Genomic DNA, 17,844 nt, shown 5'->3' on the forward strand with positions numbered 1-17,844 from the left:
GATTACAATTCAAGAAAATTAAATATTTAAAAAACACGGCTAATGAATACTTTCTTTAACATCAGGCAGTTCCAAGATCGGGTAACGGTCTTACCAGTATCTGTAAATCTCAATAGATTAGCCAAAAAATTAGTTATAGGTAAGTGGCCACAACATCACTAAGGGTAGGTCAACCAGACGGCGTATGCAAAATGGAATCACACATCACACCTAGGATCTAGAATCCATCAAGCTTTAAAGATAACTTCCACTTTATAGGAAATATAGGGTTAGAGAAACTAAGCTAAATAAGTACCTAGACAAATCTAAAGGAGGGGCATTCTATGTGATAACTACCTGGCCTCTTCAACAAGTCCCCAAAGGCGACCAGAGCTCCTTGGGGAAATTCTGGGCTAGGTCAGGGAAAGTACAAGGAACATTTTATTGCGACAAAAGGGGGTGCTCAAAAGCTTGGGGAGGGGCATATCCAAAGGACACAGGAGCCAGCTTGAAAGGGCTCCTGCTGGCCAAACTTTGAAGCATAAAAAAATAACAATGATAGGTTATAATACATTGACTAAAAATAGAATCTATGAACCAAGAGTGACACTACAAATACAACATTGTAAATCGACTATAATTCAATTATAAAAGAGTGATACCAAAAAATTAGGTGAGAAGTAGGGGATACTTCCTTATGAAAAAACGCCAATCAATGAATTTAGATATAACTTGCACTTTGATCCATAGGGCTATTTCTTTAGAATTTAGAATTCTACCACATCAAGATTCATATTTATTAAGGACGAGAGTTAAGAAAAACGGTTCTTTTGTAGACAGTTGTCCAGGCTCTTCCTAGGCCACAGCAAACAGCCGTTCAGCCTTGAAAACGCAGAGCATCACTGTCTCTAAACACGTATTTGTATCATTCATCAAACAATTAACTTAAAGGAAATAATATAAGTGGATTTTCGCTTGCAGTTAATTTGGAGAGGAGAAAGCCATGTTTTAATTCGCTTCAACTGTAGGGTCAACTGAACTGAACTTTTTCAATTGCTTAGAAAAATAAAAATAATTTCTCATTATATAAAATAAATGCAACACTGTTTCATGGCCAATGAGGTTACTCTTTTGAATGTGGGCCTGACTGAAGGCATTTGGAACTAGTCATATCACTATTAAAATCAGCTATTCAGAACCAAATTTTAAAGAGACAGGAATTAGGGGGAAAGTTTTTAATAGATGAGACTTGGAAGCAAAGCAAGGAAATTGGCTGTAGCTTAAGTGGTTGCCGTATTTGGTAAAGCCTAGTTGGCTGTCTATCAGTAGACTTAGAAAAACCACGTTTACTAATAACACCATTCTAATAACTCATTCAGTCAAGAATCAAGAGATGCTAAAACTTTGGGGTGAAAGGTTTCCAGCACACTTACAGTTTTAGAGTATCAACACATAGATTACTTCGTTTCAAAAGCAACAACTTCCTTTATAATGCAGAAACCTGCCAGGCACCACCTTAACCAAGCGATCAGAATTAACATCTCCAATAATGGGACAAAACTGTCATCATGCTTCGTGATGTGAGGCACTGAGAAGGCCAATAAGTCAGCTACACAGTACTCCTGACAAAAATGTTTAACAGAATTGAATCGTGTGGAAACAGTCAGACAACAGCCCACATGGAAACCTGGCCTGGAATATAAATGTCGCAAAGGACAAAAATCAAACAAATACAAATGGATTGCCTGCAAGTAACTATCAAAAAGTTTAAGGGGAGAGAATGACGGGGTACGGCTAGAGGAGAAAGAAAATGTGGTAAAGTATCAGTGAATGGTGAATAAAGTCAAGTGTTTATGGGTGTTCACTGTATTTTTCTTTAGGTTTGAATTTTTTTGTTGTTTTTTTTTGCGGTATGCGGGCCTCTCACTGCCGTGGCCTCTCCCGTTGCGGAGCACAGGCTCCGGACGCGCAGGCTCAGCGGCCACGGCTCACGGGCCCAGCCACTCCGCAGCATGTGGGATCTTCCCGGACCGGGGCACGAACCCGTGTCCCCTGCATCAGCAGGCGGACTCTCAACCACTGCGCCACCAGGGAAGCCCGGGTTTGAATTTTTTCTCTCTTTTTTTTTAACATGTTTATTGAAGTATAATTGCTTTACAATGGTGTGTTAGTTTCTGTTTTATAATTTAGGTTTGAATTTTAAAACTTGGAGGTTAAAGAAGCAAGTCAATGTTATTTAATAAAGGGTGGGATTCTGTGCTAAATTTAAAAATTTAAGAAACGTAACAACCAGAGACACCAGGCATGGTCCTGGGTTGGATATTTGTTAGGGCAAGCCAGCTTAATGACATTTTTGGGTCTACTTGGGATACGCGATGTCAGGTTAGAGGAGATGAATTCTTACCAAAATGAAAGGGTAGAAATTTTGACTGAAGAAACGCAGGTTGCCAAACAGTGTATGTACTATGACCTCATTTTGGTTTAAAAACTCTCTCTCTCTCTCTAGGCACCAGCAAACAGCCATTCAGCCTTGAAAATGCAGAGCATCACTCTCTCTCTCTCTCTCTCTCTCTCTCTCTCTCTCTCTCTCTCTCTCACACACACACACACACACACACACACACACACACCCCTCACATACGACTTCGGGAGGATGGGAATGTGATATAGTTTAGTTTTGCTTATCTGAATTTTTTCATTTTCTATTTAGTATTGCTTTCTGTAATAAACAAAAAGGTCAATTAAAACTGACGCACAAAAAGGTCCCAATAATGTTGGAACAACATACTTAATGCCTGCTGCACAAAATGAAGCTTAATAATTATAACCAGTTCCAATACCAGTGCTTAGAACGTGGCAATAAGTATTTGAAATACAGAACAATGCGGAAATACAGAAACCATATGAATATCCAAATCCATAAATTCCTCCAAGAAAATAATTTTATACTTTATGTGAAATATTACAAACCTATGTCTACAAATTCCCATTTTACTATTTATTGGGTTTCATTTTGAAAGTGAAGCCTAGAAAGTTCACTGAAAAGCTGTCCAAAGTACCACCCAAGTGAAGACCAGAGCCCGCGTGCAGAGCCCTGTTTGAACACGCCTTGTACTGTGCTAGAAATCAACCTAAAGTCCTTTTCCCCTTCCTTTTTCTTTTCTAACGTTACCAGATTTATGGATAATCACAGATAAAACCTGTGACCATCTGGACCTCCTCTTCTGCAGAGAGGAAGGAAGGATACTGAGGAGGTGCTCTAACGCTACCCACGTACTTACAGGGCTGGGCGGGGCCTCGGCTTTGGTGACAGTGCGTAGCTGTCTCTGTAAGAGTTTTGGGAGTCTCAGCCAATTTTCATTTTTTTCTAACTGATATCAGCATCTAAGGTAGCATTAAAAAATAATTAATAATAATAAAACCGAACTGAACATTTATATATTTTTTTGGCCTCGCCACAAGGCTTGCGGGATCTCAGTTCCCCGACCAGGGATTGAACCCAGGCCACGTCAGTGAAAGCTCGGACTCCTAACCACTAGGCAACCAGGGAACTCCCCAAACTGAACATTTTTTTAAAAAATTCATTTATTAATTTATTTATTTTTGGCTGCGTTGGGTCTTCGTTGCTGCCCGTGGCCTTTCTCTAGTTGCGGTGAGTGGGGGCTACTCTTCGTTGCAGTACACGGGCTTCTCATTGCAGTGGCTTCTCTTGTTGCGGAGCACAGGCTCTAGGAGCGTAGGATTCAGTAGTTGTGGCACACGGGCTTCAGTAGTTGTGGCTTGCCGACTCTAGAGCGCAGGCTGAGTAGTTGTGGTGCACAGGCTTTAGTTGCTCCGCGGCATGTGGGCTCTTCCCGGACTCAGGTTAGAACCTACGTCTCCCACACTGGCAGGCAGATTCTTAACCACTGCGCCACCAGGGAAGCCCCCCAAACTGAAACTTTTAGATAAAGAAGGTTTGAAGAAAAACCAACTTGATTACTTTCAAGTATGCTTCTTAAAGGGAAATTTTTCCTTTCCTTTTTTAAAAAAATCAACTTGAGAACCAAACACTGAACTCTAGTTAATAACATGCATGCTGAAGTGTTTAGCGGTGAAGCATACTGATGCCTGCAGCTTACTTTGAAATGCATAAAAGAGAAGTAAGACGGACTCATGAACAGATACAAGGATGGATAGTTGAAGAGATATGTGAGAAGGCAATTATGGTAAAACATTAATTATACAATCTAGATAAATATACATGTCTAATATTCACTTTTCTTTCAACTTTTTCATATCTTAAACTTTTTCATAAATAAATTTGGGGGGAAAAGCTCCCCAGGTGATAAAAAAAAAATCACTTTGAAATACACATTTGTGACCAACTTTAGACTTTATAAACAATAAAGGAGGACTTCCCTGGTGGTGCAGTGGTTAAGAATCCGCCTACCAATGCAGGGGACATGGGTTCGATCCCTGGTCCGGGAAGACCCCACATGCCGCGGAGCAACTAAGCCCGTGCACCACAACTACTGAGCCTGCGTGCCACAACTACTGAAACCTGCGCGGCTAGAGCCTGTGCTCCGCCACATGAAAAGCCACTGCAATGAGAAGCCCGCGCACTGCAAAGAAGAGTAGCCCCCGCTCGCCACAAGAGAAAGCCCGTGCCCAGCAACGAAGACCCAATGCAGCCAAAATTAAATTAATTTTAAAAAAAGACCCAACGCAGCCAAAACTAAATAAATTTATTTTAAAAAAATAAAGGAAAAATTACAACCCACATTAAATACTGAGGCAAATATCCCAAGAGAAAGAAAAATTCAGACATGTGATAGACTGTTCAGAGTATCCAACCCTGACATTCCTTTCCTTCTGGGAACACTCTCTCCCCATTATTTATTTAAAAGTATGTATAATCTTCTGAAATAAGAATATGCTGTTTATTTATCTCTTGTAAAAATAAAATACAGTGTGTGTGAAAAAAAATATGCTGTAAGTTTCCATTTGTTCCTATTATAATCCAGTTTATACAGTTAAGTCTAAGGGTTTCTTGAAGTTAAGTGCATTTCGATGAACTACTTTACAAATTTTCCCAATTATAAAAGCATACTCATCAGAGAACTTTCTGCAAACACTTCTAATGCAACACAAGAGATGTGACCTTCTTTTTTTTAAAGATGGATGATATCATTGGAAATACACTAGAGGAAAAAGTCAAAGCCCAAAAGTAAACTCCATTCTACTATAAATTTACTAGTAATGCACACATATAAAAATTAAATTTCCTGCCAGCAAGCAGGAGGTAAAAACACTCATTAACTAACCTCTCTAGAAACCATTAGAAAATGCAGAGACGTTTTGCTAACATAGTAGGAGAAAGTAGGTGTAACACACCATTTCCCCCGTTTCCCCTCCATGCTCCTAAATCTGTGTTTCAATTTGAAACACCTTTTCTAAAACTCTGGGATGACTGGAATGTTTACAGTCAAAGCTCAGGACACAAAGCTGAACAGCTGCTAACTGGTATCACAAAACAACTACTGGTGGTTCCTTATAGCTTAGCAATATCCAGATGTTCTCTTTAGAGTGTTATACGGCTGAACCCATTAAAAAAGAAAAGTATTTAATATCACAGGAAAATTTAAAATCCTAACTGGTCAACTGGTCTGCAGTCTCTTTTTACCTAAGTAATCCTAGGAGCTACTATTGTCAGAACAATCTTCCAGACTGGGCAAGGCCCCCGTGGGCCCAGATGGCGCCTTTGTGCTTTGTGCACAAGGCTGGACAAACCCAACTCAGCCCTGATTTCCACCTGCCTTCTGTACCAGCTAGACCTGTACAGACCTTACAGAGAGGCCCTGTTTCCTAAAATACCCCTTTGATCACACCATAAAGCTAGCTGCCGAACATCCCTAAGGGCTCCAGCATCTAGGGGAGTGTCTTCTACACTACTAACCTGGCAGCCAAGGCTGTCTAAATTACATTCTAACATATAAGCCAACTTAAAAAAAAATTTCTTTATCGGATATATGCATAACTGATTCACTTTGCTGTATACCTGAAACTAACACAACATTGTAAATCAACTATACTCCAATAAAAATAAGCCAACTTTGATCGCACACTTGCACTTTAGAGGTCTGTAACCTGCCTCAAACCACGTGCGACCACGTGGCTACCCACTCAGCTGGGAACCCGCAGGTAGTGAAACTTAGATCCTTTTTTTTCAGCCTCGTTTCCGATGACTGGGCCAGGCGCTCGGCGTGCTGCAGCCCAAGTAGCAAGGCCTGCTCCGTCCTGTTTTGCATCCCCCATTTTGCTCCCCTGTCTCTGGGCTCTTGGGGAGGGGTGGGGGCGACTTTCTGGTCTTGGCTAAATCCTTGTGATTTTTCGAGGCCTGTATCGTTTTCTACCTCGCCCGCCTGCCGGGCAAAGACCTTCCCAGGTGACCCCAGCCCGCACAATCTCTATCCCAATCCTCACGCCCCTCCTTCTAGGTCATTGTCTTCCCGATGTGCCTCTTTCTGGCAAGAAGCAACGTGCAGCCTAGGGCCTCCCGTGAGCTGCGGTTCTGTTTTTCAGTTTCCGGGCGAGGTGCTGGCTCGGAGAGCGCAGGGTTCGGGCACATGCTCCACGGGCCTCAGCGAACCGTACGGAGCCCAGAGGGTGGCTCTGCAGCCCTGGGCATGGTGTCCTGTGGTGTCCCTCCCTAACCCCCACCCACCCACCCTGCGCGCTCCTGTGCCGGCAGGTTGATGAAAGCAAGGGAAAGGAGGAAGGATGGAAACCCACGCACCCATCTAACTGACACTTCAGGGGGCGCTCCCGGCGATCCGGCCCGCCAGGCCCCGGGGCGAACCGCTGCTGGGGGGCGCGCGCTACTCACAGCAGAGGATACTCCACCAGGGCCTGGCGCGCGCCGCTGGCCGGCAGGGGCAATCCGACAGAGGCCCGGGAGGCCCCAGCCTTCCTCTGCCGGCTGCCCCATCGCTGCATGGAGATGCCCCTGGAGAGTCGCGCACGTCTCAAGAGGGCTCAGCCTCCTCGTCAGCCTGCAAGGGAAAGCCAGGAGGCCCTGAGCATCACCCCCAGGGGCCCCTCTTCCAGGCAAAGCACACTAGATGCCGGAAACCAGCCAAACCTCCCTGGCCAAAGGCCGCCAAACCTCACTGCCGCAGCGTTCCTGTACTGCCTCTCTTATCTGCACAACATTCCATCGAGTAGTTGATCCAAAACCCGCATTGCCTATCAGTGGCCCAGGGCATGGCAGGCACCTGTGCCTGGGTGGGTTTGTTCGTAGGTACTTTAACTTCCTAAGTATTAGAATAAGAACTGGGTTCCCATTACGAAGCTATCATCTCCAGTCATAGAGCCTTAGAGCTGGAAAGCAGAGGTCACCTGGTCCCCCCAGCTGGTTTACAGGGGAATAAACTGACTTCAAACATGGTTGTATGTGGGAAATGCAAAACGGTATGGCCACTTGGGAAGACAGTGGGGCAGTTTCTTGCAAAACCAAACACACTCTTACCATCTGATCCAGCAATTATGCTCCTTGGTTTTTCCCTAAATATTCTTGGTATTTACTCATACCCACATTTGGTATGAGTTGAAAACATGTCCACACAAGAACCCACACATGGATGTTTATAGCAGCTTTACTCACAGTTGCAAAAACTCGGAAGCAACCAATCTTCATAGGTGAATGGATAAATAAACTATGGTGGTATATCCAGGCAATAAAATATTATTCAGCACTAAAGACAAGCTAGCAAATCGTGAAGACATGGAGGAACCTTAACAAGCGCATATGACTAAGTGAAAGAAGCCGAACTGAAAAGGCTACATACTGTACGATTGCAACTCCACGGCATTCTGGAAAACGCACAACTGTGGAGACAATAAAAAGATCAGTGTTACGGGGGGAGGGAGGTGGGAGGGATGCACAGGCAGAGCAGAGAGGACTTTTTAGGACGGTGAAATACTCTGCATGATACTCTAGATACATGTCATTATACATTTATTCAAACCCACAGAATGTACACCACCAAGAGTGAACCAATGCAAACGAACCCACACCAATGTAAACTATCGACTTTGAGTGACAATGATGTCAGTGTAGGCTCATGGATGGCAACAAATGTACCGCTCTGGTGTGGGACGCCGATAGTGGGAGAGGCTAGGCATGTGTGGTAACGGTTAGGGAGTGTATAGGAACTGTACTTTCCACTCTTTCTTGCTGTGACCCTAAAACTGCTCTAAGAAATAAAGTCTACGTTTTACAAAATGGTAAACACAACGTTTGTCTTTTTAAAAGAAAAATAAACTCCATGTACTCTGAAAGCATTAAAATTCTTATTCTCCAAACACTGTAACTTTACAATTTGTAAATGCCACTTATGACAAGAAAAATTATTTAGACATGTCAACACCTACACTTAAGAGAAAAATTGCTATATGTCTGATGTGGACAGCAATTCAAATTCTATTTCAGTGTAAAAAGCGATTTTTTTCATGGTTACAGTCATGCTTTAAAAAAAGAAATAACACATATATCCTATAAGTCCACTCAAAAATAATGATTCAAAAGATCACCTGAGTACACCTGTAACTTATATAACATTGTACATCAACTCTACTTCAATAAAAAATTTTTTAAAATGTTGTAAGATCCCCTGACCATCATTTTGTCACTTTGTCAAGGTAAAGACTGGATAAAAGCAAGAATCAATGGGTGCTGGACTTCCCTGGTGGTGCAGTGGTTAAGAATCCGCCTGCCAATGCAGGGAACACAGGTTCAATCCCTGGTCCGGGAAGATCCCACATGCCGCGGAGCAACTAAGCCTGTGCGCCACAACTACTGAGCCCACGCGCCGCAACTCCTGAAGCCCACGAGCCCTAGAGCCTGTGGTCTGCAACAAGAGAAGCCACTGCACTGCAACGAAGAGTAGCCCCACTCGCCGCAACTAGAGAAAGTCCGCATGCAGCCACGAAGACCCAACTCGGCCGTAAATAAATAAATAAATAAAAAAGAATCAATGGGCGCTAAATGGGGGGGGGGAGTTGGGCTGGATACTTACATGCCTAATAGTCGAAAGGGTGGTGAAATCGAACAGCTCAACATCAACCTATGAGGGACAGATGGACATTGTGTACAATACCTTGAGAAGGAAACAATGTCATCTGCGGCTAAGAATGCACAACCTAAATTCAATTAGGAGAAAACAAACACAAAATAAGGAATGTGGTAGAAATGGGAAAAGAACTATATGCTTTGAACATGCCAATATCTAAAAGACAAAGGTTATACAGATGTTCCAGATTAAAAGAGGCTAAACAGATATGATGTAATACCCGACCTGAGGACGGATCTTGCAGTGCAAGGGGAGAATGCTAAGAAGGACCCTATCAGATAACTGACAAGATGGAAAAAAGAATGGTAGATTATAAAGTAAGTATTGTGATAATGTAAATATCTGACATTGATAACGGTACTATGATTACAAAAGAAAATATCTCTATTCTTAGGAAACACACACTGAAGCATTTAAGAGTGAAGGACCATGATGTACATAACCTTTCCTCAGATGATTCAGAAAGCTCCACATCTCATGCCTACATAAGACATAACAGGAACCTGTATGTTGGTTTTTTATTTTGTTTTGTTTTCCAACATAGAGCGAGAGAGTAAATAATGAAGCAAATAAGGCAAATGTTAAGAAGTGAATCTAGGTGAAGAGTACATGATGTGCCCTGTACCATTTTTATTTTTGCTACTTCCTCTAAGTTTGAAGTTATTGTTTTAAACAATCAGAAGAATGAACGAGTGCAGATGACGAATGAAAATATAGAGAACAACAAAAATGGAGATGGTAATGATTCACCCTACCTGATTCTAGCAGCTCTTTGCCTCACATTATATACCATAAAACAAATTTTTACCAATGAATTAAATAACAGAAAAATTCTTCCCCTACCCCTCAAAGAAGAGACAGAATTCAGGTAGAAAGGAAGAATATTAAAGACCAGAAGTTCTAGAGACAGACTGGTGTTTAAATTTCAGCTGCACCACCTACTAGCACTGGGCCCTTGGGCACATCTCTTGAAGTTTCTGTTCTCAGTGCCCTCACCTGTAACATAGGTCCCCTCCGCTACTATAGCAAAGGCTAGTTAGGAGGGTAAAACATCAACTGGCAGTCTAGAATAAAAATAAAACAAAAGCCATTAGAATGGCTTTTTTTTTTTTTTGCTTCACGTTTTCCTCAGAACAGAAATACTTGCTTTTAATTACTTTTTACCAATTCCAACAGTGATCTATATGAATTGCAGAAGATTTAAAAATACAGAAAATTGGGAGTAACATCCATGAAGACTATGTCCAGTGATAACGGCTACTAATATCTGTATTTTCTTCTGGATAAATTATCTAATAGTCTTCAAAACTATGACATACTGGTTGCATAATTTCTTTTTATGTCCCCTTGTTTTTAGACAATTTATGTTGGTCCAGTTTTTCATTATCACACTCACATGTATAAAGCCATTGTCCAAACCCGGGAAGGAGTTTTTGAACAGAAGAGGGCAGTCTTGAGCAGCCTTCGGCTCTCCTGGCAGCCTTGAGACACTCCTAGACCTTCAGCACCACAAGACGCTGCAGAAACCCATCAATACATGAAGTTTAGGTGCTCTTTCAAGTTCTGTGAAGTCATATCACACCTGTTTTTACCTCTTCGACTCCCAGCATAAACACTTCAAGGGGGGAAAATGGGCATTCTGAGTTAGCTCCCTATCTGCTCTCCTCTTTATTTGCACCCAGATCTAGATCCTTTTCCCCGATTTTGGACCAAGTTAAGGTCACACGTAGATGAGCTCTACTTTCTGTCTGGAACTCCCTTCCTCCCCTTCCCTGCTTTCCCAGCCCAACTGTACACAGTACAGCAAAATCACCCCACATTTCCCAGGTTCCGGCTGAAGGCAGAGACTCCCAGACCGTCATCCGTCCCACCCACGTTCCAGTTTGTGGTTAGCAGAAAGCTCTTTAAAGGTGTTTCTATGAGCTGTCTGCATGCAGGTTCTAAGTGAGTTCAAAGATCTTAGCTTGGTGAGCAAACAAGGAGGCTGTTAAACGCATAAAAGAACAGATAAATAAATATCAGTGTAAAAATGTAACAATACAGCTTATAATCCATGAAATTATAATCAACTTATCAAAAAAAAAAGAAGAACAGCCAAAAAATGTGGGGTGGGGCTTCCCTGGTGGCGCAGTGGTTGAGAGTCCGCCTGCCGATGCAGGGGACGCGGGTTCGTGCCCCGGTCCGGGAGGATCCCACATGCCGCGGAGCGGGCTGGTCCCATGAGCCATGGCCGCTGAGCCTGCGCGTCTGGAGCCTGTGCTCCGCAACGGGAGAGGCCGCAACAGTGAGCGGCCCGCGTACCGCAAAAAAAAACAAAAAACAAAAACAAAAAAAAAAAACGTGGGGTAGTAGGGAGGGGCGGACCACGCCAGCAGGTTCAGCTGTTGGGAGTGGAAGAAGCAGGTGAGTGACAGGAAGCAGATAATAATGGTGGAGACGACTTTCGGGGAAGATAGTCCAGTGTTCACCTGTTCAGACTTAGCATAGCAGAATCTACTCACAACCACACTTACAAGCATTTCATTAATACGTTTACTTTTAAATGACTTTAAAACCTCCTCTGCTCTAATCTGACACATCAGCTCCCTATGGAATTGCTGTCTGCCTTAGATTTGTCCAGTTGGATAGGAAGAGGAAAATCAAAAAGCTTCATCATCTAAGCATCACTGATTTGGGGATGCACTTTCTTGGCATCCAAAAAGACCTTCCACAAAATAACTGGTTTAGGGTGGGCCTTTCTGATACAATGTATAATTATCCCGCATGTGGGGCTTTGAATTATCCAGCCATTTTGCAGAACGCTGCTATTAATCCTGCAAGTTTCTCAAATACCCATAAAGTCCAAACACAGTGCTCACATATTCAGTGATGCTGCGGTTTACCTAAAAACTCCACGTTCTCGCCAGGCATCAAAGATGGCCAAAAGGTTGGGAAAGGGAGTCGGTCAATGTGTCAACTGGGAAAGCTCTAGGAGGCGGAACCAGCAAATGCTTCATCTCCATGCAGTCCTGCTGGTCACTGGTCCTCTCCCCACCCCGCAGACACTTCAAAGGGCAAGAAAATACTACAGTTCTTGCAAGGATCCCCACACTCATCGGCAACACCCTAAACATAGTCTTACCTGGACACGTGATTTGTGTCAACATGGTTTTCCACTAAAACCGTTAGTGGCATCAACATCATAAGTCTTGCTTCGTAAATAAACATCAACATAGAAACCAAATATTTCTAGTCCCTTTTTCTGGGAGGAGATTCTAGTCATATGCCTTTGTGAGTGAGTGTTACTACGTTGGAAACATTACTTGGAAAAGAAAAAGATGATTTAAAAATGACATAGGAAGTACTTTCACTCACTTAATTTTCTGCATATGCCCCAGAAGGAGCCTCTTTAGGGTGGACATACAGCTTTATAGATGCAGAAAAGATAAAGGCGAGTGACGGGTGAAGTGATGGCGCAGCTTCTGAAGTTTTATCAAAGACTTTGAATAAGCTTTTTGTCTTTATGTTTTTCTAAGACAAATGAAAGGTCTCCTTTTCTTTTCTTTTTTTAGTCACACTGCGCCGCTTGTGGGATCTTAGTTCCCCAACCAGGGATCGAACCCTGGCCCCAGGCAGTGGAAGTGCGGAGTCTTAACCACTGGACTGCCAGGGAAGTCCCGAAAGGTCTCCTTAAAGAAAAAAGTGTGGAAAGTGAAACGGAGAAGAAAAATGACAGCTGGTAGTACATACTTTCTGCCCCTATATTTTTACTTTTAAAAGTATAAACTATCCTCAGGTACTACATAATAGGAAAACTTATAGCATATCTGTAATAGTAATAACCTATGAGTTGTTTAATGTTTTGAGCAGCTTAACAAGCCCTTCCAAGGCTAAAAAAAACTACAGAACATTAATGAAGACAAATAACTGAAAATATACGAATAGTTATATCTTCAGTAGCGTCGAAAGAAACCAAAACTTGAAAGCATTTCGTGGACAGAAATTCCACTTTGGAAGAGAATTGTCAAAGCTTTTCCTTTTTCGGTGTTATCGTCTACTAAACTATGCTTATCTGCAGATAAATGTCCAGTCAATGCCAATTTATAAAATCAAGCACAGGAGATCTATGAGCATGGGCGAATATACATTTTCCCTGTGAATAATTTCATAATCCTCCACCTTCCAAGTCCCAAAGGGTCCATGATCACAAGAGCTTAAAGGTCCTGTACTGAACCCTGCTTCCCATGCAGACACCCTGCTCCCAAGCTCCACAAAATGCAACAACCATTTGTGGGTCCAAAAGCTGCAAGATCAGCATTCTTTTCTCACTCTTCCAAATACTCAGAGATTAAGAGATAAAAGTATGACTTGTTTTCTTTTACTTTAGAGGTTTAAAAGAAAAAAAAAACCTTTAAGGAATATGCCATATTATAGATTACAAAATGTTTATGTTTTTATCCAAACTTAGATATGTTTGTCAGATAAAAAGTGCAATATTGTAAACAGCTATAACATTGACTTTTTTTTCGGTTTAGTATAACCCATGCTCTCCGTTCCCCACGCAAATTGGGGCTGCTTGCTGTGACATCTGGAACCGGTTAACTTTCCCCCATGATTTGCAGCATTGCCCTGAAATTTTTCCAGGAATTCTCCACATTCTAAATCCATCTCTATATCTTACACACCCAACCAACTATTCTCATTCTGATCAACCACGAAACCTCCAAGGGGAGATGTGTAACTGGGGTTGAAGCTCAGAGAAGCAAAACCCCACACAGGAGCATACAGGTGATGCTCATCACCGGCCCTGGCCTTGACAGTGACGTCCCGTGGTCGCTTATACACCTGGGCAGGCATGTAAAACTGTGGGCGCCACGAAGTCAAATCAGCATCCGTTACACAACGAGAAAGAGGTCCTTTACAAGATATTCTACAGCTGTGCTTTTTTTTTTTTTTTTTTTTTTTGCGGTACGCGGGCCTCTCACTGTTGTGGCCTCTCCCGTTGCGGAGCACAGGCTCCGGACGCGCAGGCTCAGCGGCCATGGCTCACGGGCCCAGCCGCTCCGCGGCAGGTGGGATCTTCCCGGACCGGGGCACGACCCCGTGTCCCCTACATCGGCAGGCGGACTCTCAACCACTGCGCCACCAGGGAAGCCCACAGCTGTGCTTCTTAGTAGCTGTGGAACACAGAGAAACTTAGTTTTCATGTTAAAAAGGGGGTTACAAAAACCACTTTTTGCAGGATTTTTGTGGGAAATCATGATAATGGCCACCTCAGAGTGGGCACTCGGTACACGGCAGTTACTGGGCCAGAGTTGTGAGGGTATTAATTTCAGGTTTCACAAATCCCTTGATAACTAGTCTGCCTGCACAGCAGAGAGAAGCAGCCATGTGGGGGGGATTTTTTTAATCTTGTAAAGTGATTTGCATAAAGAAGAGCATTATCAATCATCTAGAACTTTTGTGAATATTGGAGGATTCTTTCTTCCCAGTTTACTTTAGAGATAAAGAATACTGTTGCCCTAATTCCTCATGATAACTCTATATTTTGTCTCAATACTGTGTGTGAGTTAGGGAAAACAGGAAAGAGATTTTCCTAATTCAAAAAGGTGGTGTTTTTTTGTTTTTTTTGCTGACATGCCACTGATACATGGGTGGGGAGGGGATACCTCGTTCATCATCGTGTCCAATCACTTATTTTCTAGTTCTTAAACTAAGCTACTGCTAACATGATGTGAGGGAAAGACTTCAGGAAAGGCAACAGAATGTGATGGGAATAATCAATGATCTCCTACTTGAAGGTCTGCTGTGTTCACTTCAGGGGGTTGTGCGCACAGGGTCTGAGGAGGGGAGAATAATGGTCAGTATTAGGTGACAGCTTTCCGTGCTTCACAAAACGAAAACTCATTCCTAAGCAGTTCTACAAAAATGTCATCAATCCTGCTCCCTTCCTATTAATTGTGAAACTGAAACACATTCTCATATAAGGCAGTCCTACTAAAGCAGCCGAGAATAACTTTCTCCTATATTATTTAAAAAATATTTTTATTTATTTATTTAGGCTACGCTGGATCTTAGTTGCTCCATGTGGGATCTTTAGTTGTGGCATTCAGGCTCTTAGTTGCAGCATGGGGGGATCTAGTTCCCCTACCAGGGATGGAACCCAGGCCCCCTGCATTGGCAGCGAGGGGTTCTAACCACTGAACCGTCAGGGAAGTCCCTCTCCTACATTATTTAAATGAGCAATCCCGAAGTTACAAAAACCTTTGCTATTCAATTAATCCTGAATGCCAATTTTAAAAGCCTTCATTGCTTTTCAAGATTCTGACCAGTTATTTAAAGACTATTGATTGTAAATCTTCCTCATCAGAATAACTTGCAGAGGAAAAAAAAAAAAGACAGTTGAAACTCCTTTTTAATTTTTACTTCTTCCATTATGAAATGTTTATGTGCTATAAACCTTTTGGAGTTTAAGATTTTCTGCACACGTTCTTTTTACCAGGAAAAAACACAATATTTTGCCACATCCTTCATACCAACATTGTAATAAAACTCAGAAGGCAATTGACCCAATTATTTAAAGCTGCCTTAAAAATCAGACAGCCCTTGCAACTGTTTCCATTCATGTAGCATCCCATTAGGATTATCTGAACCAATTTTTTAAAGCCCCCAAGTATCCCAAGTTTGTTAACTCAACTTCTGCTTAAAAAGGACCACCTTCCTTTCCCATAAGAAACTGAGCATGTGCTAAACTCATCAAATAGTGAATATAATAAAGATTACACTGTACACAAAAAGCACCCGGAAAAAGTCATGATCATAGAAGCCCCACCCCCAGCTGTGACACCGCACAAACCACACCCCCAGGCAGGCTGTCTCAGGGCTGAGCATTTATATATCTCACTCATAGAAAAATTAATGATCTGGGGAAAAAATGAATTTTGTGTTTTTAATTTTTAAGTTTTGTGTAGTCTAATAATACTTTCTAGGTATCGTGTAAATTTTCACGCTACGTACAGGGTAGAAAGGCAAGTTGAGTTAACTTGGGGAAGGAATTTTAAGGACATTTCAAAGTAAACAAGCTCATCTATAGGACGTGAGAGATACGGAGAAAAATTTTAAGTCCTAGAAATTCTATGCTGCCCTTTTAAGAAAACATGTATTTGGAGAACAAAGATCTCAAATATTTAGAGAAGAGCTGGTCTTATAAACCTAAATTAGCAAATGGAGTTGAATTTTGATGGGGGCAAAAGGCAGTAAGGAGGAGAAAACAGGCAGGTTCCTAAGGATTCAGGCTACAGTACATCAGCATGAGAAGATCACATGACAAGCAAGAGGGGCTCTGAGTACGTTCCACAAGTTTGATGTCTGTAACTTATTTGCTGGAGGTAGGTATTAAATATTATCATTCACACCCAACAGCCAGATTTCTAGAAAGCAAGCTTAAGAAACATACATTTTTATTATTCACTGCCCCAATACTGTTGCCTGTTAGTCACCAATTTTACAGTAACTATGGCTTTATGAGAACCACCACACAGGCCTTTCTCACCTTCTGGGATGGCCCACACTCAGTGGAGTGTGTTTCTCTCTAAATAAATCCGCTTCTTACCTATCACTGTGTCTCTCGCTGAATTCTTTCTGCGATGAGACATCAAGAACCTGGGCTTCATTAAGTCCTGAGACCAGGCAAGACTCCAGCCTCCACGACCTTCCCTGAGTTCCAAAGGGTGGATTCGAACAGTTGCTAATCAGCACAGGCAAGAAACCATCCGAGGCCAGATTGAAGGAACCAGAGAAGCGCCTCAAGATTAGGAAACCAGCCACCCGAGACCCTGCGCACACCCTCATCTTGTCAGCAACCCCGCTCGTGAAGAATCCTTATGAAGCTCCTCATTAAATTCTGTCCTGGGTTGGGACACAGTTTTTCAAGGCAAGACCTGATGTGTCCCCTTTTGCCTACCAAAGCAATAAAGCTATCCCTTTCTACTTCCCCCCCCAAAAAAACACCCACCACACAAACCAGAGATAACATTTTCATCCCCTAAATGGCCAAGTGTACCTTCATTGCCAGTTCCCAATAAGCAGGTCAAAATGTCAAATACTGCAGGAATTTACCTTTTTTAAATGACTATAGCAAGCAATTAGGCTTTCACAACCTGCTTTCAAATTCACCCCAATCTAACATGCATCTGTTGGGGTGGGGTTGTCGTTCCCCTCCACCAGGGGAAGAGGTGCAACCCCTCCCGAAATGCATTCCAGGTCTCCCCTGGGCCCGGGTCAGGAAGATTCCTGCAGAGGCAAAAAGAAAACGTTGGGTTTGCTTGGTTCCTGCTGAGCCCAAAAGAGAATGATCTTCTGATCAAAAAGTCAGCACAGTGAGAACGTTAAACGCCCATCAGGATGTCCAGCCGCTGCCCTGCGGCCCCCGACCCGCCCGTGTCCAAATGCAGGTTCCTCCACCTGCCACGGAGGCAGGACACAGCTGACCCGGCTTCCGCCTTACCTGTGATGGTGATGATCCCCAGCATCTTGGACGGCGCACTCCGAGCGGGAAGAGCGGCCGCCCTCGGCCTATTCGGGCGGTTGGCTGGGGCCGCACGGGGTCTTGCCGGCGCCCCTCCCCCTCCCCCGGCGGTCTACGCTGTGATCCGCAAGAACGAAGCGCCAGGCCACCTTCGGAAGATCTGGGAGAGCCAGAGGTGCCTGCGGAGCTGCAGCCGGAAGCGGACTGAGGCTGCATTTCCCTGGCTAATTATGCAAGGACTCACCC

The 17,844-nt window shown here is 43.1% G+C and overlaps 1 protein-coding gene across 2 annotated transcripts in view; it reads right to left on the bottom strand.

Annotated features, from left to right (window-relative positions):
* The window catches only part of AKAP12 (A-kinase anchoring protein 12), a 102,347-nt gene that overhangs the window by 8,875 nt on the left and 75,628 nt on the right, over window positions 1–17,844 (bottom strand). Inside the window, exon 1 of one of the 2 annotated variants that reach the window (XM_060167478.1) lies at window positions 17,578–17,726. The exons of the other annotated variant lie outside the window; for it this stretch is intronic. Within the exon in view, the coding sequence (XP_060023461.1) occupies window positions 17,578–17,602 (25 nt within the window). The 5' untranslated portion in view covers window positions 17,603–17,726. Of the gene's footprint in view, window positions 1–17,577; window positions 17,727–17,844 lie in introns of those variants that run through there. 2 annotated transcript variants of the gene reach the window in all.

This window comes from Lagenorhynchus albirostris, chromosome 12 (genome assembly GCF_949774975.1).
Source record: "Lagenorhynchus albirostris chromosome 12, mLagAlb1.1, whole genome shotgun sequence".
Classification (NCBI taxonomy): domain Eukaryota; kingdom Metazoa; phylum Chordata; class Mammalia; order Artiodactyla; family Delphinidae; genus Lagenorhynchus; species Lagenorhynchus albirostris.